The following is a 24,538-nucleotide window of genomic DNA, read 5'->3' on the forward strand; positions in this document are numbered from 1 at the left end:
CCCCCCGCCCTCCCCCCCCAGCCGGAATCACCCAAACCCCGCGAGAAGGGTGAACTGAGCCAGAATGGAAAAGACAATTCTGGGCTTAGACCCCGGCTCTAGAATCTTCCACAGCCCCACGTCCGCGGCTGACGCCTGTCTTTCTCTGTAGATACTCGGGAAGCTGAGCGCCGAGGATCGCGGTTTGAAGCCAGCCAGGACAGAAGAACCCGTGAGACATTTCTTCCTTTTTTTGGCCAGTCCTGGGGCTTGAACTCGCGGCCTGGGCGCTGTCCCTGAGCTGCTCTTGCTCGGGGCTGGCGCTCTACCACAGCGCCACTTCTTGCTTTTTCTCCGTGTGTCGTGCTGAGGAATCGAACCCGGGGCTTCATGCGCGCTAGGCCAGCCCTCTACCACGGAGCCACCTTCCCAGCCACCCTGATACTCTTATCTCCTATTAACCACTGGAAAAACATCAGGGGAGACCTAGTAGAGCGCTAGCCTTGAGGGAAAAAACTGCGGGGGAAAAAGCTCAGGGGCGGGTCCTGAGTTCAAGCTCCGCAACTGATAACAATAACCACCTCCACCACCACCACAGCAGAGACTGCTGAGAGTGGGGGATAGTTGAGGCGGGCCACAGGAAAAGCCTCTCCTGGACCCCTGAGGAGTGTGGAGGACCCTCTCCCAAACAGGAAAGGTGGAAGGTGTCAGAGTGGAGAGCATCAAGGAAGAGGGGCTGCACCTGGGCGAGGCAGCACGCTGCCACAGCGGTCTACGGGCCTGGGCAAGCACGGAGAGTGAGGTCCCTGCACTCTGCCATATCCTTCAAATGATTGTGGAAAGTGAAAGAATCTCAAAGAAGCCGGAGGCCAGTGGTTCATGCTTGTGAACCTAGCTACTCAGGAGGCTGAGTTCTCAGCATTAGGGTTCAAAGCCAGCCTGGGAAGAAAAGTCTGTGAGACTCCGATCACCAATAAACCACCAGAAAACTGGAAGTGGTGCTGTGGTTCAAGTGGTAGAGCGCTCACCTTGAGCTGAAGAGCTGAGGGACAGCGCCGGGGCGGAGTTCAAGCCCCAGGATTGACAAAGTAAAAAAAAAAAAGAATCTCAAAGAGGTCATATGTCAGTTAATGACCAAATCACCAAGAGATGCTTAAGGGTAAAAATGTGAGGAACTCTAGGGGGCAAGCTCTTGTCTAGTAAGCATGAGGCCCTGAGTTCAAACCTGATACCAGCACCACCAAAAAAGACTACCTGAATTAATATTTATTTCATCATTATAATAATTTTTTCCCAAAGTACAAGTATCCAATGCTTTCTTTCAATGGATCAGTATTTCTCCTCACATTGTCTCATTCCTAACTGGTCAGCCACACAGTCACCTACCTTTGTCACACCTTCCCAGCCCCTCACCTCTGTTTTTATAAAAATACTTGGATTGTAGGTCTGACTAAATCATATAGGTTTTTAAATTATTTTTAATATTTGGAATTTTTCATGATTATTTCAGATATTTAATTTATATGTCTAAATTGTATTTTCTAACATGCAGATTGAATATGGCAAGTTCCTTTGCTTTGAGGACCTTTACTGCACTTGCAGATCTGCAGCAAAATATGGCTAATCTGGTAAGTTTCAATTCTGGTTTCAAAACTGGTTTGATTATTCTCATGAAAAGTGAAATCTGGTAGCATTCAGTGTAGCAAATTTATTAGATACATTCTTATAAAATTGATAAGCATGTAGATTATTCATTAATATAATTATAGATATTAAGTATCCCTAAACCTGTTTGTATTATGCTATTGAAATAAAAATTAATCTTCTGTCTATAGAGCAGGAGACATCATTGTAGATATGGTTAGCAATGGTTCAAAATAATCAAAAGACTTTTGTGTTATTTTGATATTTAATAAAGGGATAATTTTAGTAAATGTGTGTAAGAAATAGTATCAATGGGAGCTGGGAAGTTGGCTCAGTGGTAGAGTGCTTGCCTTGCATGCATGAGGCCCTGGGTTCGATTCCTCAGCACCACATAAGCAGAAAAAGCTGGAAGTGCCGCTGTGGCTCAGATAGTAGAGCAGAAGCCTTGAGCTGAAGAGCTGAGGGACAGTGCCCACGCCCTGAGTTCAGGCCCACAACGGACAAAAAAAAAAAAAAAGAAAGAAATAGTATCAATGTGTCCACAATGCAGGAAGAAGAGCTAAGAACTTAGCTAGAATAAACTTCATTGTATTTTTAATGTCACTGATTATTGCAAGGTTAAAATCAAGGACTAGAGGGCTGGGAAGCTGGCTCAGTGGTAGAGCGCTTGCCTTGCATGCCTGAGGCCCTGGGTTCGATTCCTCAGCACCACATAAACAAAAAAGCCGGAAGTGGCGCTGTGGCTCAAGTGGTAGAGTGCTAGCCTTGAGCTGAAGAGCTGAGGGACAGTGCCCAGGCCCAGAGTTCAGGCCCCATGACCGGACCCAAAAAAAAAAAAAAATCAAGGACTAGAGTTAGTCATTTTAGTTTTTCCCTTTGAAAGAAGATAACTATTTTTATTTATTTTTTCATTTTTTGTTGCTTGTGGGGCTTGAACTCAGGGCCTGGGCAGTTTCTGAGCAATTTTTGTTCAAGGCTAGACTCTACTACTTTGAGCCACAACCCCACTCTAGGTTTCTAGTTATCTAGTTATTGCCAGTTAACCAACTGGAGATAAGAATGTTACGGACTTTTCTGCCTGGGCTGGCTTTGAACTGAGATTCTCAGATCTCAGCTTCCTGAGTAACTAGGATTATAGCATGAGCCACTGGTGCATGGCTCTTCGTTTCCTTCCTCCCTCCCTCCCTCCCTCCCTCCCTCCCTCCCTCTCTCCCTCTCTCTCTCTTTCTCTCTCTCCCTGCCTCCCTCCTTTTCTTTCTTTCTTTCTTTTTTCTCTCTCTTTCTTTTTCTTTCTCTCTCTCTCTCTTTCTTTCTTTTTTTCTTTCTTTCATGGAGTTTTAACTCTGGGCATGAGTACTGTCCCTCAGCTCTTCAGCTCAAGGCCAGCGCTCTACCACTTGTGCTACAGAACCAATTCCCATTTTCTGGCGGTTTATTGGAGATAAGAGTCTCTCAGTGGTAGAGCGCTTGCCTTGCATGCCTGAGGCCCTGGGTTCAGTTCAATTGCTCAGCACCACATAAAAAGAAAAAAGCCGGAAGTTGTGCTGTGCCTCACGTGACAGAGCACTAGCCTTGAGCTGAAGAGCTGAGGGACAGCGCCCAGGCCCAGAGTTCAGGCACCACGACCGGACCCAAAAAAAAAAAGAGTCTCATGGACTTTTCCTGCCCGGTCTAGCTTTGAACTGTGATCCTCAAATCTCAGCTTCCTGAGTAGCTAGAATTACAAGCGTGAGCCACCAGCACCCAGCTTTATTTTTATTTCTTAAAACACATTTCAAAATTATAGTTTTTGTTTTGATAGTTACTAAAGGGGACATTACAACTGTTTTTTTTTTTGATAGGTCATGGGGCCTGAACTCTCAAGGTGAGCACTCTACCACTTGAGCCACAGCGCCATTTCTGGTTTTCTAGTGGTTGATTGGAGATAAGAGTCTATGGACTTTCCTACCTGGGCTGGCTTTGAACTATGATCTTCAGATCTCAGCCTCCTAAGTAGCTAGGATTACAGGAGCCAGCTAACATGACAACTTTTAAGGAAGTTGAAATGGAATATCCAAGACTTTTTTTTTTTTGCTGGTTGTGGGGCCTGAACTCTCAACATGGGTGCTGTTCCTCAGCTCTTCAGCTCAAGGCTAGTGCTCTGTCACGTGAGCCACAGAGCCACTTCTATCTTTTTCTGCTTATGTGGTGCTGAGGAATCGAACCCAGGGCCTCATTCATGCAAGGCAAGCACTCTACCACTGAGCCACCTTTCTAGCCCAGAAGATCTAAGACTTTAGAATTTAAATTTATTAGCAGCTCTGTGGTGTGTGTGTGTGTGTGTGTGTGTGTGTGTGTGTGTGTGTGTGTGTGTGTGTATACATACAGTCTATATATATATAGTCTCATCTCTCTCTCTCTCTCTCTCTCTATATATATATATAAAGTCTAATTTATGTTACTGTCCAGCATGTTTGAATTAAGAAGCTAAACAATTTCATGTTAGCAGACCCATACAAGGAAAAGCTTTGACTACCATAGCAAATGAAATTGCATAATACATGTGCTCTAGAAGAATTCAGTAATGCTGGGCTCTGGTTGCTCACACCTGTAATCCTAGCTACTCAGGAGGCTGAGATCTGAGGATCTTGGTTCAAAGCCAGCCCTGGCAGGAAAGTCCATGAGACTCTTATCTCCAATAAACCACTAGAAAACTGGAAGTGGTACTGTGGCTCAAGCGGTAGAGTGCTCGCCTTGAACTGAAGAGCACAAGGACAGTGCCCAAGCCCAGAGTTCAAGTTCCACAACAGACAAAAAAAAAAAAAAAAAAAAAAAGATTCAGTAAGGATCTACAGCTACAGCATAGGGTAGTTAGTGTGCGCCACCTAGTGACTGAAAATAAACTAGAGGGGAGGGGAGGAAAGGATAGTAGGAGAAAAACAGAGGAGGGAGTTAACAATGCTTGACAAGAAATGTACTCATTACCTTACTCATGTCACTATAACCCGTCTGTATATCATCTTTACAGTAAAATAAAATTTTAAAAAAAGAAAATAAACTAGAAACATGCCACGTATCAAACAACTATAGTTATAATAACAGCTGTCTTGTTATTTTGTACTATTCTCCGTAGAGTTGAGCATTTATGGAATTCTTTTACATGTTTGTCTGGATTAAAAACATTTAAATGGTTCCTAGACAAAAATGTTTGTTAGACCCAGTAAAATATAACAATCCCATGAAATTAAATTTACCATCTACATCTGTGTTTAATATTGGTCTTCTATACTCTTTTGTTTTTCAGAAAATAATCGGTATAGTTATTGGAAAAACAGATGTCAAAGGCTTTCCAGACAGAAAAAGCTGAGTTCTATTTAACGCTTTGCCTCATTTTTCATCAAGTGTGGCTTATGTCTGTAGCAAAGTGTATTTAACTGATTACATTTCCCATGCCTGCTCAATCTCCTAAGAGCAAAGATCATGTTATTGTGTATGGTACGCATACATGAGGATGAAGATAGATCGTAGATAATATTTTTATTGTTTTTGTTGGTTGTGGGGCTTAAACTCTGGGCTTGGGCGCTGTCCCTGCGCTCTTCAGCTCAAGGTGAGCACTCTACCACTTGAGCCACAGTGCCACTTCCAGTTTTCTAGTGGTTTATTGGAGATAAGAGTTTCACAGACTTTTCTGCCTGGGCTGGCTTTGAACTGTGATCCTTAGATCTCAGCCTCCTGAATAGCTAGGATTGCAGGTGTAAGCCACGAGTGCCCGCTTTTGCTTTTGCTTTTTTAAAATTGTTTATTTTTTGCCAGCTCGGGGGCTTGAATTCAGGCAAGGCCTGAGATCTGTCCCTGAATTTGTGTGTGCTCAAGGCTAGTGCTCTACCTCTTGAGCCACAGTGTCACTTCCAGCTTTTTCTGTTTATATAGTACTGAGGAGTTGAACCCAGGACTTCATGCATACTGGGCAAGCACTCTACCAATAAGCCATATTCCCAGCCCTTTTTTTATTTTTATAATTTTTTTCCTGTTCTGGGCTGGAACTTAGGGTCTAGGTGTTGTCCCTGAGCCTCTTTGTGTTCAAAGCTAGCATTCACCACTTGTGACACAGTTCTACTTCCAGCTTTTTTCTGAGTAGTTTATTGGAGATAACAGTCTCATGGACTTTCCTGCCTAGGCTGGCTTTAAACTGCAATCCTCAGATCTCCGCCCCCTGAGTAGCTAAGATTACAGGTGTGAACCACCAGCACCCAGTTTGTTTTCTTTTTTGTCCAGTACTGGGACTTGAACTTGGGGCCTCATGCTCTCACTTGGGCTTTTTTGTGTTTTTCTTAAGCTGTTACTCTACCACTTGAACCCTGGGTAAACATGCAAAAACCTATCTGAAAAATAACTAAAGCCAGAAAGGGCTATGAGTCTGCCTCCAGAGGCAGAGCCCCTGCCTAGCAAGGTGGGGGCCCTGTCCAGTATGGCGGAGACAGAGAATTGGTGACAAAGAGGGAAGGGGGAAGGAGAAGGAGAAAGAGATCGTAAGAAATAACACTTTCTGGGGCTGGGAAGGTGGCTCAGTGGTAGTGCTTGCCTTGTATGCATGGCACCCTGGGTTTGATTCTTTAGCACCACATAAGCAGAAAAAGCTGGAAGTGGCACTGTGGCTCAAGTGGTAGAGCACTATCCTTGAGCTGAAGAGCTGAGGGACAGCGCCCAGGCCCAGAGTTCAGGCCTCATGACCCCCCCCCAAAAAAAAAAAAGAAATAGCATTTTCTGCTATGCATTTAACTATTTTTATAATCATAATGATCATCAAAAATTATGTGATTAAACAAATCATTTGTTCAGAGTTAAAATAAAACCTCATCCAAAAAATAAAAGCATTGGTTTTCCCTTAGATATTGGATCCGAAAGATACACTTTCAGTTTCACCATTCGTGACTCACCAGCCTGTTTTGTAAATGCAGCATGCTGGGGTAAAGAAGAGTACATCAGGCCACTTTCTGACAGTTTTAGGGTGGGTGACTGCGGTAAGTTAATGTTGATTCTTTATTTTTTTTTTTAAAGCAAGCTCCAACCCTGAGCTTCTTTATTTTGACCTGCCCTTCAATCGCTCTCTCCTCACTTCTAGAATTAATGTTTAATTACATCGCTCTGCTTCAGACTGGCATTGATTCTTTGTTGTTGTTGTTGTTGTTGGTTGTGGGGCCTGAACTCTGGGCCTGGGCACTGTCCCTCAGCTCTTCAGCTCAAGGCTAGCGCTCTACCACTTGAGCCACAGCACCATTACTGGCTTTTTCTGCTTATGTGGTGCTGAGGAATTGAACCCAGGGCCTCATGCATGCAAGGCAAGCGCTCTACCACTGAGCCACCTTCCCAGCCCCAACACTGATTCTTAAACTGTTTCAGCTGCAGTATTTTTCCTATGGTATATTTATGATAGCTATATTGAAGCACTCACAATGAAATAAAACATAGCTCACAGGTCTCCAGAATCTTATCAGAACAAAAGCCAAATATGAAGAGCATTAATGTGACATATGGCATATGACTTGAAACATAGAAATGTGATAAGTCATAGTTTTACTAGCATTTCACAATTCAGTTTGCATTAATTCCTATCATTATTACAGTCATTTACCTTTGTAAACACATGATAGGGCCACTGAATAAATTTTGATAAGAATTGATATTTGGGGCTGAGAATGTTGCTTAGTGGTATAGTGCTTGCCTAGCATGCATGAAGCCCTGGGTTCAATTCCTCGGTACCACATAAACAAGAAGCTAGAAGTGGTGCTGTGGCTCAAGTGGTAAAGTGCTAGCCTTGAGCAAAAGAAGCTCAGGGATAGTGCTCAGGTCCTGAATTCAAGCCCCAGGACTGGCAAAAAAATTGATATTTGAATTTTAAGGAACTTTGTTTTAGTTGAAATAGTTTTCTTTCTTTCTTTTTTTGGTTAGTTGTTGGGCCTAGAATCAGGACCTGGGAGCTGTTCCTGAGCCTCTTTGTGCTCAAGGCTAGTGTTCTACCACTTTAAGCCACAGCACCACTTCTGGTATTTTGAGTGGTTAATTGGAGATAAGAGTCTCACGGGGACTTTTCTGACTAATCTGGCTTCAAACTGCCCTCCTCAGATCTTAGACTTGTGAGTAACTAGGATTACAGGTGTAAGCCACTGGCACCTGGCGGAATACCAAATCTTTTGCACATTCCCTTCTCCATAGTATCTTTATGACTATGGGAAAAACAAGGATTCTGAAAACATCTATATGGATTCAAATCCAAGTTTCCACATTTATTTTCATTGTGCATTTGAGAACATTTCTTTTTTTTTTTTTTTTGGGGGGGGGGGGGGCCCGGTCGTGGGGCCTGAATTCTGGGCCTGGGTGCTGTCCCTCAGCTCTTCAGCTCAAGGCTAGCGCTCTACCACTTGAGCCACAGCACCACTTCCGGCTCTTTTCTTTTTGCTCATGTGGTGCTGAGGAATCAAACCCAGGGCCTCATGCATGCAAAGCAAGCGCTCTACCACTGAGCCACCTTCCCAGCCCTTGGGAACATTTCTTAGTCTTATTGTTCTCAGCTATGAAACTATACCTGATTATGTTTGGGGTAATTTAATGACCCATACAAAGTGTAAACTTAGTTACTTGATAGATGACAGCTCTAGCTTAAACAAGAAACAAGAAGCTGGGCACTAGTGAAAATGTTAGCTTCTCAGGAAGCTGAGATCTGAGGATAACATTTCAAAGCCAGCCAGGGTAGGAAAGTCTATGAGACTCTTATCTCGAATTAACCACCAGAAAAGCAGAAGTAAACCCATGGCTAGAGCTCTCATGGGCTAGGAAGGTGGCTCAGTGGTAGAGAGCTTGCCTTACATGCATGAGGCCCTGGATTTGATTCCTCAGCACCACATAAGCAAAAAAAAAAAAAAAAAAGCCAGAAGTGGCACTGTGACTCAAGTGGTAGAGCACTAGCCTTGAGCTGAAGAGCTGAGGGACAGTGCCCAGCCCAGAGTTCAACCCCACAACCGGACCCCCCTAGCCCCCCCTCAAAAAAAATAAAGGGGCTAGAGCTCTCACCTGGAGCAAAAGAGCTCAGGGACAGAGCCTGGGCCCTGAGACCAGCACCAAAAAAAAAAAAAGGTAGAATTTGAGGTATGGGGAAATTGAAGCCCTAACATTTTGAATTCATAAAGCCTGTGAGTAGCTGAGGTTACATCTTAGTGAGCTTTTCTGAGTTTTGCTCTCTAAGTAGTGTTTTATTGAATGGTATGCTGTAACCCAATCAGTGTCAAGTAAAACTGAATCAATGGAGTAACGCTAGTATGAGTCACTTGCTGGGACTAAAACACAAAGCAAAACTCTTCAAACCAATGGCTGCACCTCCACGTTTCCATTCCTTATAGTGATGTGGGATGAAGACTGGGGGACGCATGCCTCTCCTGCCAGCTCAGAAGTTAGAATCAAAGTACAGTTCATTGTTAGCCACACTTAGTTTTCATTTAGTCCTGTTACAGTTTTGTGAGGCCACCACAATTTGATCTCTCTTTTAGTGATAATAGAAAATCCCCTGATCCAAAGAAAGGAATTAGAAAGAGAAGAAAAGTTCAGCCCAGGAACTCCAAGGTAAATATAAAGCCCCTTCCTTTCTTTCTTTCTTTTTCTCTTTCTTTCTTTTTCTCTTTCTTTCCTTTCTTTCTTTCTCTCTCTCTCTCTCCGTCCCTCCCTCCCTCCTTCCCTCCCTCCCTCCCTCCCTTCCTTCCTTCCTTCCCCTCTTTCTTTTTTTTTTGGTCAGTTGTAGGACTGGACCTAGGTGCTGTACCTGAGCCTCTTTGTGCTCAAGGCTTAGTGCTGTACCACTTGAGCCATAGCACCACTTCTGGTTTTGGGGTGGTTAATAGGAAATAAGAGTCTCATGGGGACTTTGCTGCCCAGGCTGGCTTCTAACTGTGATCCTCAAATCTCAGCCTCCTGAGTAGCTAGGATAGCAGGCGTGAGCCACCAGCATCCACCTTTTCTTTTTCTTTTTTGAAAGTTTTGGGGTTTGAACTCAGGGCCTTGCTCTTGCCAGGCTAGTATTCTACCACCTGAGCCACACCCTAGCTCAACTTCAATTTGAAAATGAATCTAATTTTCTGTTACAATGTTTATCTTTGAGATAAACTAGATAATTTACTTTGATACAAAGTCACATGGAAAAAATGACTTGTTTTGGTAGTCTTTCCTTAATATACCTGGAGGATTGCATCCAGAATTACCTGAAGCTACTAAAAACATCCTTTATATGAAATGGTGGCTGGTCACTGATGGCTCACACCTGAGCTGAGGGCTGAGATCTGAGGATTCCAGTCTGAAGCCAGATTAGGCAGGAAGGTCCATGAAACTTTGCTTTCCAATTAAGCACCACAAAAGCCAGAAGTGTAGCTGTGGCTTAAGCAGTAGTAGAGTGATCAAGTGAACTATGAATCCTTAGATCTCAGCTTCCTGAGTACCCAGGATTACAGGCTTGAGCCACAGACACCTGGCTTGCTTACCCACCCTCCTTCCTTCCTTCCCTTCTTCCTTCCTTCCCTCCTTTTCCTCCTTCCTTCCTTCCCTCCTTTTCCTCCTTTCCTCCTTCTTCCTTCCCTCCCTTCTTCCCTCCTTTTTGTCCTCCTCTCCTTCCCTCCCTCCTTCTCTCCTTCCTTCCTTCCTTTTCCCTCTTTCCCTCTTCCCTACTTCCTTCCTTCTTTCCTTCCCTCCCTCCTTCCCTCCCTCCTTCCCTCCTTCCTTCTTGTACTCAAGGCCTCATGCTCTTGCTCAGATTTATTGCTCACACCCCTCATGGACTTTCCTGTCTCAGCTAGCTTATAGCCATATTCCTCTAAAAAAAAAAAAAAAAAAAAAAAAAGGTGGGCTGGAAAGGTGGCTCAGTGGTAGAGTGCTTGCCTTGCATGCCTGAGGCCCTGGGTTCGATTCCTCAGCACCACATAAGCAAAAAGAAAAAAAGCCGGAAGTGGAGCTGTGGCTCAAGTGGTAGAGCGCTAGCCTTGAGCTGAGGGACAGCGCCCAGTCCCAGAGTTCAGGGCCCACGACTGGACCCCCCCCCCCCCCAAAAAAAAGGAATTGACTTTTGAATCTGGAAGCAGTTTTTTATTAAATATCATTTGATGGTAACTTTTTAAATGTGTTTTTGGAATTTAGCAACTATAAACTATTGCTCAGTGAGAATCACTCCATGGTGAAAGTTTGTTCCAGTTATGAAGTGGACGCCAAGTTACTTTCTTTGATACACTTACCTGTTAAAGAGTCTCGTGATTATTATTCATTGGGTGATGTCATTGCAAACGGACACAGCCTTGCTGGGAGGATTATTAATGTGCTTGCAGCTGTGCGATGGGTAAGTCAGATCCTAGCAAATCCAAATGCAATGTGGCAGACTACTCTGTTGCCTAACTTAATTTTGGAATCAGTGGTCAGGACCAGTAGGAGCAATTTTTCCTATCACAGTAGTAAGTCATATTATGAAAATAGTAACTTTTCTCATTAAAGGGAAGATAGCATTTTTCCTGTTGAATAACCAGCAAAATAAAAATCATATTGCTAAATGAAGCATTTTACCATTTTAAATAATGCAGTATTTGACAGCATTCATACTTGGGTTAAAGAAACGTATAAATAGAAAGGATAAGCTTATTCACTTGAAAAGCCAGGCCACTCCTTGGAAGGATGTGGTTGAATGAGTCAAACAATCATTTAGTACCTGTGTTCTCAGAGCTGTGCAGAGAAGGAAGAGGAAGGAAAAATACTCATTGTACTAGGTAGGGCTGCTGAGAAGGGGCCTGAGCAGCAGGTAAGGACAGCACTCCAGGGGCCCCAAGAACATCAGACTCCATCTCAGTGACCACTGAGGAAAGTTCTGAGCCGAGTAAGGACTGTCTGCGTAACAGACAAAGGCACGGTACAAAGATTTAGAGGTGGACCTCAAAAGGAAATCTTCACAGGTCCTGCAGCTCAGTGCTACAGCTCTTGCCGACTATGTGCAAGACCCTGAGTTGAATCCCAACCACCCCCCAAGTAAGACTAAAGCCTCACAAAATAAAGTGTACTGAGAAATTTTTTTTTTTTTTTTGTCTGTCCTGGGGCCTGAACTCTGGGCCTGGGCGCTGTCCTTCAGCTCTTCAGCTCAAGGCTAGCGCTCTACCACTTGAGCCACAGCGCCACTTCCGGCTTTTTTCTTTTTGCTTATGTGGTGCTGAGAAATCGAACCTAGGGCCTCATGCATGCAAGGCAAGTGCTCTACCACTGAGCCACCTTCCCAGCCTAAAATGCAGAAAATTTAAAGGGACACAATTTCTCAAACATGTGGAAGGAGGATCATCAGGAGACACATTGACTTATGCCCCTCTTGTAGCCAGTGTTGTAAGTAAACACTAGTTGCATTTCAAGATTGAATCCTGCCTGGGGGTTGTTCACTCTGCAGATGGCAAGTTAGTGGATGCACATGCCTCATCTGTTTTGTTTTCCATCCTAGCCCTGCCTGGCCCTGTGGAGCACAATTCGTTAGAATAGAGGAATCACAGGCTATATAGCAATCTTGAAGCATAGGAGAAATCACTTTAAGTCTCCTCCTCCTCCTCCTCCTCCTCCTCCTCCTCTGTTGTTAATCGTTTCTCCCTTGTGCTGTTTACCCATAGTCCTTAATGCCATTACATTATTAATGTCATAAGACCTGTCTCTAAGGCTTGTAAAATCCTGCAACAGCTCCGCCCCGCCAGCCTGACGCCCTCTGCCATGTGTCACATCACTGCTTTTCATGCCTTTCATCTTCCCTTTTGTTTCAATCCTTTTCATTTTTTTCTTCCAATTTTTATTTAACCTTTTCTTCTCCCTCCTCACCTTCACTGTGTTTCCACTTCTCAGCTCCTTTTACCATAACATTCTTCCCCCACCCAACACAGTATGGCTGACCACTCTCATCCTTTGGCTCTTCTTTCCTCTGACTTTTTCTTATAGAGCCTGGCTTTTGATACCTTTGCATCTTTCTTTAGCCTGTTCCCATGGGACTCAGTTCTGCCCATAGGTGCCCTGGTGAATGTGGCTCAGGGCAGCCAGCCACTGTTCTGAATCTCTGCTGTGAAGACTGCAGATGCACCTGCTGAGAACCCTCTAGTCAGACAAGGGCCTTGGGCTTACCTCCTCTCCTCTGTCCTTTCTCCCTGCATTGTGGGCAGAATACTTTGTGTTGAAGTACTTCCCTCTACCATTCCCTTCTGGAGGACACAGTGAAGGCATTGCTGCTTGGGGCTAGGCCTAGAAAGCTCCAGTACATTCAATCACATGAACTCCATGCTAGCCTCAGGACACAGATGTAGATAACCATGTCCTGCTGCCAAGGATTCCACGTCGATGCCACCAGGGGCCTGTGGTGACACATTTGCCCTGGCATCTGAAAAAGACTCAGTTTATCTTTAAGGCATATATCTGTGGTTCTCTTCAAAGTGTATGTATTCAGCCAAATATACTTAGTTTACAGAAAACGTACTTTCAAATCATACACAAAATGTACACAAATGTGCAGTTCTTCCCATTGACATTTCTAGTTATGTCTGAGCATTATTCCATGAGCAGCACTTGCCTCTGCGTCTACAGTGGAGGGATAATGGTTTTCTTCACTTTCTAAGGTTGGAGAGCCTAAACACTTTACAACTTCAGACCGAAGAAGAGGCCAGAGGTGTGAAGTTAAACTCTATGATGAAACAGAGCCTGCTTTTACAATGATCTGGTAATCTCCCACATCTCTTCCAAACTGTAATATCTGCTGTTATCACTGGGTAATCACAGGAGATAAACTGCCTTAAAACTGTAGAGTGCTGAGTTGTTACAGATTCCAGCTTAAAATCAGGTCCTTGTTAGCACAGTGAACATGTACTTCCTAACAGAGTGGGTTTTTTTAGGTCCAGCCTATAGGAAACAAGCCAAAATGTTGGAGGTTTTTCACCAAGGTGGGGCTAAGGTAAAGCACTACCCCTTGTGCAGGCTGGATTCCACATGGAAAGTGGCCTCTACCTATCGAGGCCGCTAAGCAGTTTAACCACTGTGGGGGCCCTGCTTTAATGGTCAGAAGTTTGAAGTTCTAAGACTGTCATTCACTTACTTCCAGTTAGTCTGGAGTAATGAAGTGCTACAAAAATAAACAATTAGTAGAGTAGAGGTTGTTAGAAGAGTGTGTTGAAAGAAGAATTGCACTGTGTAGATGTTAAATACTCTGTCTTCTGGTTTTTTTTTTTTGGGGGGGGGGGTGTTTTATGCCAGTCCTAGTGCTTGAACTCAGGTCCTGGTCACTGTCTCTGAGCTTTTTTTGCTCAAGGCTAACATTTTACCACTTGAGCCACAGCTCTACCTCTAGCTTTTGGGTGGTTAATTGCAGACATGAGTCCCACGGACTTTCCTACCCAGGCTGACTTGGATGTGTGATCCTCAGATCTCAGTCTCCTTAGTATCTAGGATCACAGGCGTGAGGGCACAGGTGCTTGGCCCTTTAACTTCTGTTTTTGACCATGTGGGAAATTGCAAATACCAGACACTGAGGCAGGGTTTCATTTTATTCTTTACTTTTTTTGGTGAATAATGTGTTGTGATGGACTTTCCCAATGTACTCACTTTGTATCATTTCTTCTTAAACAAATGCAGTTGGGATAATGAATCCATTCTGCTTGCACAGAGCTGGGTGCCACAAGAAACAGGTATCACGGTTCAGGGGCTGTTTACAATGCTTGTCAGTTTTTTTAAATTTTATTTTATTGTAAAGATGCTGTATAGAGGGGCTACAGTTACATGAGTAAGGTAATGAGTACATTTCTTGTCGAGCATTGTTACCCCCTCCTTTATTTTTTTCTACTATCCCTTCCCTCCCCACCTTCCCCAAATGCTTGTCATTTTTAATCACCAGTATATTAATTTTAAAAGGATTTTTCCCAAACAGTAATATTTGCCTCAGATGTAAGAATAACTTTTGACAAATTTCGAGACTGCATGACAGCAACTGTAATCTCAAAAACCATTATTACGACTAATCCAGGTAAAAAAGCGTGTGGACTATATAAAAAGTAAATGTAGTTCACCATATCAAAGTAATTTTTACTGCTAGAATGTTGAAAAATATGTACATATATGTAGTCCATCATTTGATCCTAGCTTATGAACTGACATTTGTATCAGCCAGGACCTCCTGCAGTGCTTGCTAAAGGAGTGGGCTTTCTAAGTCAGACCTGGGGAAGTCAGAGACTTACTGCCCCGAGCTGTCAGGGTGCTCTGGGTTCAGGCAGGGTCAGCTGAGCACTGCCCAGGAGTGCAGATGTGGAATAACGCAAGCTCAAGCAGGGAGAAATACAAGGTCATGTCTATAAAACAGCTCTACCAGTGACTAAGAATTATAAAGCAAGTTTACGTTTTAAGAAAATGATTATAGGTTTACTCCTTTGAAGACAGGGACTCACTATGCATTTCAGGCTGGTCTCAAACATGTGATTATATGTAGCCCAGGCTGAGCTCAGCCTCCACAGTGCTGGAATCACAGAAATGTAGCACCATGCCTACTTCAGTTCCATGCCAACTGCTGTATTGAAACTCGGTGGAGGCATAGACACTTAGGATAGCAATGCTACCTTTGTTTCCCTTTCCGTTGTTAGAGGGGGTTACAATGGTTTATTTAAGTATCTTTTTTGTACCTGGACTCAAATTCAGGGTCTCATACTCTTGCTCAGCTTGCTTGTTCATGGCTGGTGTTCTACTACATGAGCCATGCCTCCAATCTGGCATTTTGCTGGTTAATTTGGAGACAGAGTCTCAGGCCTGGTTTTGAACTTCTACAGGTCTCAGTTTCCTGAGTAGTTAGGATTATTTCTGGCTTATTTTATCTTTCAATGATAGAAAATCTCTTCCTTGTTATTGGCTAATTCTAGAGTTATTCTAGAGTTCTCATCCTGTTAGTGGTTGATTCTAGAGTTATTCTAGAGTTTTCATCATGTTATTAGCAGTTGAAGAATATGTATGACTTCACATTTTACTGTTAAAGTAATTTTGGAGCCTTTGCTTTCTTGCAATTTAAGATACTCCAGAAGCTAACATCCTACTGAATTATATAAGAGAGAATAAAGAAACCAATGTTATGGCTGATGAAATTGACAGTGTTTTTAAAGAACCTGTAAATTGTAAGTAACCCTTTAAATATCTTTTTTTTTTTTTTTCGGTCAGTCCTAGGGCTTGAACTCTGGGCTTGGGCACTGTCCCAAGCTCTTCAGCTTAAGGTGAGTGCTCTACTGCTTGAGTCACAGTGCCACTTTCGTTTTTCAATGATTTATTGGAGATTAGAGTCTCAAGGACTTTCCTGCCCAGGCTGGCTTTGAACTATGATCCTCAGATCTTAGCCTCCTGAGAGTAGCTAGGATTACAGACCTGAGCCACCAGTGCCCAGCATTTAAATATCTTCTGATTTAAAAAAAATTGCAATGCTGGGATCAAATCCTGGCCTCATGTATGCTAGGAAAGAACTCTACTGTCAGACACTGGGGCTCACCCCTGTAATCCATCTACTCAAGAAGCTGAGAGCTGAGGATCACTGTTCAAAGCCAGCTGAGGTAGAAAAGTCCTGGTGAAACTCTTATGACCACTCAAAAACAGGAAGTAAAGCTGTGATTGAGCAAAAAAGAGCTGAGGGACGGAGCCCAGGCCCTGAGTTCAAGCCCATGACCAATTAAAAAAAAATCATGCCATTGAGCTATATCCCTCTGGAACATCTGGAGGGTTCTTTTTCTTGGTTCTGAGGATTGTTCCCAGCCCCATGAACATGACATTGGGTGCCAAATTTTATGTGTTGGCATAGACCTCTATTTTAATTTTTCTTTTATTTGGTGCTACTAGGTTTTGAATTCAGGGCCTCATGCTTGCTAAGCAGGCATTTTGCCACTCGAGCCATTCTTCCAGCTCCTTTTTATGTTGTTATTTTTATTTATTTTATTTATTTTTTATTTATTTATTTATTTATTTGGGTCCGGTTGTGGGGCCTGAACTCTGGGCCTGGGCGCTGTCCCTCAGCTCTTCAGCTCAAGGCTAGCGCTCTACCACTTGAGCCACAGTGCCACTTCCGACTTTCTTCTTTTTTCTTATGTGGTGCTGAGGAATCGAACCCAGGGCCTCCGGCATGCAAGGCAAGCGCTCTACCACTGAGCCACCTTCCTAGCCCTGCACTGTGGTCCTCCTGTTTGTGCTTCCCTTTGCAGCTGGGATAGCAGGCAAGGGTCACTTCACCCAGCCATTGCCCCTCCCAGTAGCGTGGGATAGCAGGCACATGTCACAGCACCTGTTCCCTCACTGCAATGGAGTCTTTGGAACTTTGCTGCCTGGACTGGTGGTGAGCCGAGGGCCCCTGATGTGCATCTCCCAAGTAGGCAGCCTGACCACAGGCTTGAACATCCACACCTGGCTCTTTGGATTTTTAAAAAGTGCCTTAAGACTAAACTTTTGGTTTGACATTGTAAAAGATACAGTATTCCTATTCTGTGGCTACTATATTTCTACTTTTAGAAAACTAATTTAAAACTTTGGGGGACTATATTATGGCTAGCCAATCTGATGAGAGCTAATGAACAATCCTTACTATCAAGAAAAAGAAACTCCAGCTGGGCGCCAGTGGCCATGCCTGTCATCTTAGCTACTCAGGAGGCTGAGATCTGAGGATCGTGGTTCAAAGCCAGCCTGGGCAGGAAAGTCCATGAGACTCTTACCTCCAATAAACCACTCAGAAAACCGAAAGTGGTGCAGTGGCTCAAGTGGTAGAGCGCTAGCCTTGAGCTGAAGAGCTGAGGGACAGCGTTCAGGACCAGAATTCAAGCCCCATGACTGACAAAAAAAAAAAAAAAAAAAAAGTTTACAGACTTTCCTGCCTGAGCTGGCTTTGAACCATGGTCCTCAGATATCAGGGTAGCTATATTATAACCATGAGCTACGAGTACCTGGCTCTTTCTTACCTTTTAATGGTGTCTTTTTTTTTTTTTTTGGTCAGTCCTGGGCTTGAATTCTGGGCCTGGGCGTTGTCCCTCAGCTCTTCAGCTTAAGGTGAGCACTCTACCACTTAAGCCACAATGCCACTTGTGGTTTTCTGGTGGTTAATTAAAGATAAGAGTCTCATGGAGGGCTGGGAAGGTGGCTCAGTGGTAGAGCACTCGAGGCCCTGGGTTCGATTCCTCAGCACCACATAAGCAAAAAGAAAAAAGCCAGAAGTGGCGCTGTGGCTCAAGTGGTAGAGCGCTAGCCTTGAGCTGAAGAGCTGAGGGACAGCGCCCAGGCCCAGAGTTCAGGCCCCACTACCTGACCCAAAAAAAAAAAAAAAAAAGAGTCTCATGGACTTTCCTGCCTGGGTTGGCTTTGAACTGCAATCTGCAGATCTCAGCCTCCTGAGTAGCTAGGATTATAGCTGTGAGCCACCAGTGCCTGGCTAATGGAGTCTTTTGATAAACAGAAATTCCTCCTTTAATGAAGAGTAATTTCTTATATTTCCCCCTTTTTAAAAGCTTATTTTGTGGCTTTTATATCTATCTATCTATATTTATTTAGTCGGTCATGGGCTTGAACTCTGGGCCTGGTGCTGTCCCTGCGCTCTTCAGCTCAAGGCGAATGCTCTACCACTTGAGCCACAGCGGCACTTCTGGTTTTCTGGTGGTTTATTGAAGATACCAGTCTCAAGGACTTTCCTGCCTGGACTGGTTTTGCACTGAGATCCTCAGATCTCAGCCTCCTGAATAGCGAGGATTACAAGGGTGAACCACCGGCGCCTGGTATAATGTTTTAATACAGCATTCTTTTTTCTGTTACTTAAGATACTACATGTTCTTTTTTTTTTAACTTTATACCTTTTCTATTTGGATATAATCCTCTGTAGGTCTTAGAATATATATGCAACTGTAATGTTTCTTTTTACATTTAGTGAATTCAATAGTGGATGTCTATACGGTAAAACAACTAAAGGAAAAAGCTTCAAAGAATGAAGGGAAAGCAGACCCTTTCTATGGCATCCTTTATGCTTTCATTTCTACCCTCAGCATTGATGATGGAACTACAAGAGTAGTTCGAAATAGATGGTAATTAATTTTATAAGAAATAGTCATGAATAAATTTTAAGCTTTATGTAAGTTACAGCTATTATTTGACATATGGTGATTATGTATTTGAGAGAAATGTATAAGTAAATAAAGGATAAAAGTTTTCATAGGGGCTGGGAAGGTGGCTCAGTGGTAGAGCGCTTGCCTTGCATGCATGAGCTGAGGGACAGCGCCCAGGCCCAGAGTTCAGGCCCCAGGACCAGACCAAGAAAATAAAAAAAGTTTTCATAGGCTAGGAGCATGGTGTAAGTGAACTAGTGCTAGCCTAGCAAGTGTGAGGTCCTGAGTTCAGTGCCACCAAAAAAAATTGGTAAGCTTTCCTGAAGTTTGGCATGGAGGCACAGGCCATGATACCACTCAGGAGCTAGAGGCTGGAGGGTCAGGAGCTTGAGGCTAGCCTGGACAGCCTTCTCCTGAGCAGCTGGGATCACAGGAATATGCCACCACATGCTAGGCAAGCGTGGCTCAGTCTAGCGTGCTTGCCTAGCACGTATGAAGCCCTAAGATGCAATTCTTCAGTACCACATACACAGAAAAGGCCAGAAATGGCACTGTGGCTCAAGTGGTGGAGTGCTAACCTTGAGCCAAAGAAACTCAGGGATAGTGCCCAAGCCCCCTGAGTTTAAGACCCAGGACTGGCAAAAAGAAAGAAGGAAAGAAAGAAAAATACAAAAGAAAACTATTGGTTGTCATATCTTATAGTAATATAGTGACAGTAATCTAAAAATGTACTTTGAACTGCATTATGCATATGATCTCCAATCTCACCAAGGTTGTGGTTAATATTGCCTCACAGAAAGTAAACCACAGCAGATTTTAATAATCTTAGTTGAACTATTTTGCAAAAAGCATCTCAAATATTACTGTGTGGATTAGTGTTATAGCTCAAATAGTAGAACACCTGGTTAGCAAGCACAAGGCCCAGAGTTTAAATCTCAGTACCGCCCCCAAACATTAGGAAATGTTATTTTGAAAATCTCCCTATGAATTTTTGTTTATTTGTTTGTTTTTGTCAGTTATGGGGCTTGAACTCTGGGCTTGGGCACTGTCCCTGCGCTCTTCAGCTCAAGGCATAAGCTCTACCACATGAGCCACAGCACCACTTCTGATTTTCTAGTGGTTTATTGGAGGTAAGAGTCTCACAGCCTTTCCTGCCCCGGCTGGCTTTGAACCGTGATGCTCAGTTCTCAGCCTCCTGAGTAGCTAGGATTACAGGCATGAGCCACTAGCACCCGGCTCCCTATGGATTTTTATAGCTAAAAATTTCTCTTTTTTTGTTTTTTTTTGGGGGGGCCTGGTCATGGGCCTGAACTCTGGGCCTGGGCACTGTCCCTCAGATCTTCAGCTCAAGGCTAGCACTCTACCACTTGAGCTACAGCGCTACTTCCGGCTTTTCTTTTTATATGGTGCTGAGGAATTGAACCCAGGGCCTAATGCATGCAAGGCAAGCATTCTAGCACTGAGCCACCTTCCCAGCCCATATAGCTAAAAATTTCTGTGTATGTGCCAGTACTGAGGCTTGAACTTAGGGCCTCACACTCTGCAATCTGTAGCTACACAGGAGAGAAACTATGGTCTTCAGATGTTTCTTCTACTTGAGAAATTTGAATGAGTCTTCCTAGTTCCAAATTGCAGGATTAAAGCCTGCCTCAGAACTACAAAGTATGAGCTGAGTGCCGGTGGCTCACGCCTGTAATCGTAATCCTTGCTACTCAGGAAGCTGAGATCTGAACATCGTGGTTCAAAGCCAGCTTAGTAAAGAAAGCTGTGACATTCTTATCTCCAAGGAAGCACCAAAAAAAAAAGCTGGATGTAGAGGTTTGACCCAAGTGGTGGAGCACTAGCCTTGAGTAAAAAAACGCTTAAGGACAGTGGCTAGGCCCCAAGGTCAAACCCCAAGATAGGAATCTTTGCAGCCGAGGGGTTTTCCGTATGGGTCAGGAGACTAATTACCCGGCCCAGGTCAGCACCGTTCCTGCCCTCCTAGCTCCCAGTCGGGAGGGTAGATGTGGCCACAAACATGGCTGCGGCCTAAGCTCTGCAGCTGTTCCAGGAAAGAAGGGGCTGTGGCAGGGGTGCAGGAAAGGAGGTCTACAGAGAAAGGAAGGCCACTGGACCTTAGGGACTAGGCAGCGACCATGCCCAGGGAAGCAGGGCGCTCTGAGAAAGGACGGCGTCCCCAGCTCCAGACGGGTCACAGGTGCTGGGGTGAGGCCGCTGCGCGCAGCGCCCGTGGGCTGCTTGCCACGTGCTCCGCTTCACACTGAACACTCAGCGAGCGGGCATTCTACATGCTTAGATTTTTGTTTTTTTCTGAGAGAGGGCCTTGTTGTGTAGCACGGCCTCAGACTCTTCTACCTCAGGCTCCCAGGTGCTGGATTACAGCCATGTACTACCATGCCTCACTTTGATATTTACTAGAGATCACAGTTGTCACTTGGGATCATCCCATTTTTCTTTGTTTCTTTTCAGTTCCAGCTGCGGTTATATTATAAATGAAACATCCAACACTTGCTTAACTTGCAACAAAGATTCTTTTCAGTTAAGGCCTGTTTCTCTCAGCTTTGACATGCTGGTTGATATCACTGACCACACGGGAACCCTCCCTTCCTGTAGTCTCTCCGGAAGTGTTGCTGAGGATACTTTGGGCTGCACGGTAAATGGAAAATAAAAGGGCTAGAAATATTTTCAAACTGAATATTCTGTCTTAAAATTGCTATGTCTGCCATTAAGAGAATTGAGCTACAATTATTCTGAGTAAAATTCTGTGTTTAGTGAGCAAGTTTGTTTTACAATTTAGTCAAAATTAGTTATCCATGTCTGTTTCAAAAATATTTGATTTTTTTTAAAACTAGGCACATCAATTTCTTGCAATGACGGATGAACAGAAAACAGCACTGAAGTGGCAATTTCTTTTGGAAAGAAGCAAAATTTATGTAAAAGTTAGTATATTTTATAGTACTCGCTATTCTACATATTCAAATAATATTATAAATATATAATTAAGGAAATTTTTGCTGGGTGCCAGTGGCTTGCACCTGTAATCCTAGCTATGCAAGAGGCTGAGATCTGGGGATGGAGGTTTGAAGCCAACCCAGGGCAGGAAAGTCTATGAGGCCCTTATTCTAATAAACTGCTCCCTGCCTCTCCCAAAAAAGCCAGAAGTGGTTCTATGGCTAGCCTTGAGCAAAAGAATCTCAAGGACAGCACCCCGGCCCTGAGTTCAAGTGCCAGGACTGGCACAAAGAAGAAATAAATTTAAATAAGGAAGTTTTTGGCAGTGCTGAGATTCAAACCAGGGCCTTATGCATACTAAACAAGGGTTCCAGCCCAGGAATTAATTTTGGTGTTTGACACAAGGTCTTGCTGTGTAGCAGAGGCTGGTCTGGAGCTTGTAAACCCTTGTCTCTGCCTCCTGAGTACTGAGATTACAGGTGTGCAACACCTCATCCAGCAGGAATCAATTTTGAAAATAATGAGCAATGTGCAGAAGGACCTGGCTATATTAAAAACGATGGAAATAGTCAGGGTTTTCTGCCCATGTCGTATAAAGGGAGTCACAAGTGACAGCAAATAGACCAATGGAGAAAACCTTAAATGCTAACTGCAAGACAAAGCAAGAGAGGAAACTGGGCTGTTCCCAGACCTGCCTGCCCACATGGCACTGTGCCTTCCTCAGAGCCAGGGGGGAGTGGGGGGTAGGGGGGGGAGTGAGATGGAATGGGTCTGCATCTCAGTTCTACCACTCAGCCAGCGTGACTTGCGCTACTTCAGGGACTGAAGATTGCTTGAGTCCTGGAGTTTGACTACACCCTAGCAATATAGCAAGACCCGCTCTCTAAGACAGAAATCAGATGTGCCTGGAATCCTAGCTATCCGGGAGGCACCAACTGGGGAGGTTGTGGTTCAAGACCACAACCAGGTTCAAGCCTTCAGGGCGATGTCTGCCCCAGACGGCTCCTGGAAGCACACGTCATCAAGCTCCTCTCCTGTGCATCGATGACATTTATGTTTACTTTTTTCTTTTTTGTCAGCGTGGAGGCTTGAATTGCGGCCTGGGCACTGTCCTGGAGCTTTTTTGCTCAACGATAGCGCTTTACCACTTTGAGCAGTGCACCACTTTTGTTTTTCTAGTGGTTAATTGGAGATAAGAGTCTCACAGATTTTCCTGCTCAAGCTGCCTTTGAACTGCAATCCTCAGATTTCAGCCTCCTGAGTAGCTAGGATTACAGGTGTGAGCCACCAGCGCCCCGCTAAAGCCGGCCTCTGTCTTCTTTTCTCTCCCTCAGTTTGTTCTATCGAGCAGAGCCAGGGGTGGGCTGAGAGTCAGCGTTCTGTCCTGTAAGCGCTCGGACCCTGTGGAGGCGAGCAGGAGCATGCCTCAGGAAGCACAGCCTTGACCCCGTTTGACCCCACAAGGCTGGCCTGCAGACAGAGTGCTAGACGGGGCTGTTCCAGCTGCGTGCTCCTTCCTTCTCGGGGCCTGTTGTTCTGTCTCCTTACAGGTGGGAGATGTTTGCACTCAAGAATAAATAAGATTAATCTTCCTCATAAGAGTGAATGAGTGCTTTCTTTCTTCCTTTCTCCTTCTTTTCTTCTTTGTGGTGGTGGGGCTTGAACTCAGGGCCTGGATACTGTCCTTTAGCTCTTTGTGCTCAAGGCTAGTGCTCTACCACTTTGAGCCACAGCACCATTCCAGTTTTTGAGTGGTTCCTTGGAGTCTCACTGGGACTTTCTTGCCCAGGTTGCTTCCAATCACGTTTCTCAGATCTCAGCCTCCTGAGCAGCTAGAGTTACAGGTGTGAGCCAAGCATTTGGATTGAATGACCTCTTTCTTAAGCCACCTTACTTTGCCTTCTGCAGTGCCACTCAAGCTGCCAGGGCATGGGAAGGCGCACCATTCACAGCTGGTGTTTATGAGCTGCAGAGGCTGTGTGAGTGATCCCTGAGCCGCAGGACTCCACGCCTGCTTTGAGCCAGCAACCACCTTTCATCCATCTTGGTCTCCTCCATAGTGACTCCAGCTCGCTGCACAGCTCCGCTCCAGTGGGAGCTACTTCTGGCACAGTCCCTCTGGAAATCCATGGTGAGATCAGCAAAAGACAGAGAAGCTTGGGGTTGGTTTGGCCGGTCAGACAGTGACATATGATCCAGTTGGCACTAAATGAAGAAAGCAGACGTGAGTATGGCCTAGGTTGGCCATCATGTTTTCTCTAGCTTTTCTTGTCTGCATGTGGGAGGAGGGGTCATGTGACCCTGGGTGCATCCAAAGTGAGCTAATTGAGGAGGCCACGAAGGACTTGACCTCATTGTGTGAAATGCTGGTCAAGGACTGACTTTCCGCATTGTTCTTTGGGGAGAAGACATGGGAGTGAAGCAAGATGAGTCAGGAAGGGACCAGAATGGAGGGACAAAGAGAGGGAGGGGAGGGAGGGGCTGAGCGCCTTTTGCCAGCACCATTGGTTACACAAGAGCAGCCAAGGTGCCTGAGTTAGGTGGTGTTTTGTAACAAAATACCCCCCCCAAAAAAAAAAAAACATAAGGAGGAAGGAGTTATTTGGCTGATGGCCCAGTCCCCTGGGCCTGAGGAGAGGCCCAGGTGTCCATGGAAGCATGTGGCCGAGCAATGCTGCCCACCTCACAGTGCCTGGGAGAGGGTGTGAGGCTGGGGCTGGGGACATGGTCCAGTCCTCACAGCCCAGGCTTCAGCTAGGACTCTCCTCCCCTCCCCTGCCTCAGCCTGCCAAGACCACAATTACAGGGACCACAGTCATGTGCTAGCATGTCCACTCTATCTCCTTAATTAATTA

General features: G+C 44.6%; 1 protein-coding gene across 1 annotated transcript; it reads left to right on the top strand.

The window, feature by feature from the left end:
- Positions 1 to 1,536: 1,536 nt before the first annotated feature.
- On the top strand, positions 1,537 to 23,128 carry Meiob (meiosis specific with OB-fold). Its single transcript, XM_042698150.1, has 13 exons — positions 1,537 to 1,607; positions 4,907 to 4,964; positions 6,492 to 6,623; positions 9,144 to 9,216; positions 10,774 to 10,969; positions 13,254 to 13,354; positions 14,263 to 14,315; positions 14,555 to 14,650; positions 15,681 to 15,782; positions 18,554 to 18,707; positions 21,201 to 21,384; positions 21,584 to 21,670; positions 23,018 to 23,128. The coding sequence occupies exons 1-13, from the start codon at positions 1,539 to 1,541 to the stop codon at positions 23,126 to 23,128; spliced, it is 1,416 nt and encodes a 471-aa protein (XP_042554084.1). The 5' UTR covers positions 1,537 to 1,538.
- Positions 23,129 to 24,538: the final 1,410 nt, after the last annotated feature.

Source organism: Dipodomys spectabilis, unplaced genomic scaffold (genome assembly GCF_019054845.1).
Source record: "Dipodomys spectabilis isolate Male_0828 unplaced genomic scaffold, ASM1905484v1 ptg000231l, whole genome shotgun sequence".
NCBI classification, from domain to species: domain Eukaryota; kingdom Metazoa; phylum Chordata; class Mammalia; order Rodentia; family Heteromyidae; genus Dipodomys; species Dipodomys spectabilis.

What these genes read in the sequence shown, in the direction of transcription:
- Meiob (XM_042698150.1), top strand. Translation starts at nt 1,539, where the DNA reads ATGGCAAGTTCCTTTGCTTTGAGGACCTTTACTGCACTTGCAGATCTG. An exon ending in CCTGCTTTTACAATGATCTG is followed by an intron (nt 13,355 to 14,262) that starts GTAATCTCCCAC and finishes AAACAAATGCAG; the next exon opens with TTGGGATAATGAATCCATTC. An exon ending in AGGATACTTTGGGCTGCACG is followed by an intron (nt 21,385 to 21,583) that starts GTAAATGGAAAA and finishes TTTTAAAACTAG; the next exon opens with GCACATCAATTTCTTGCAAT.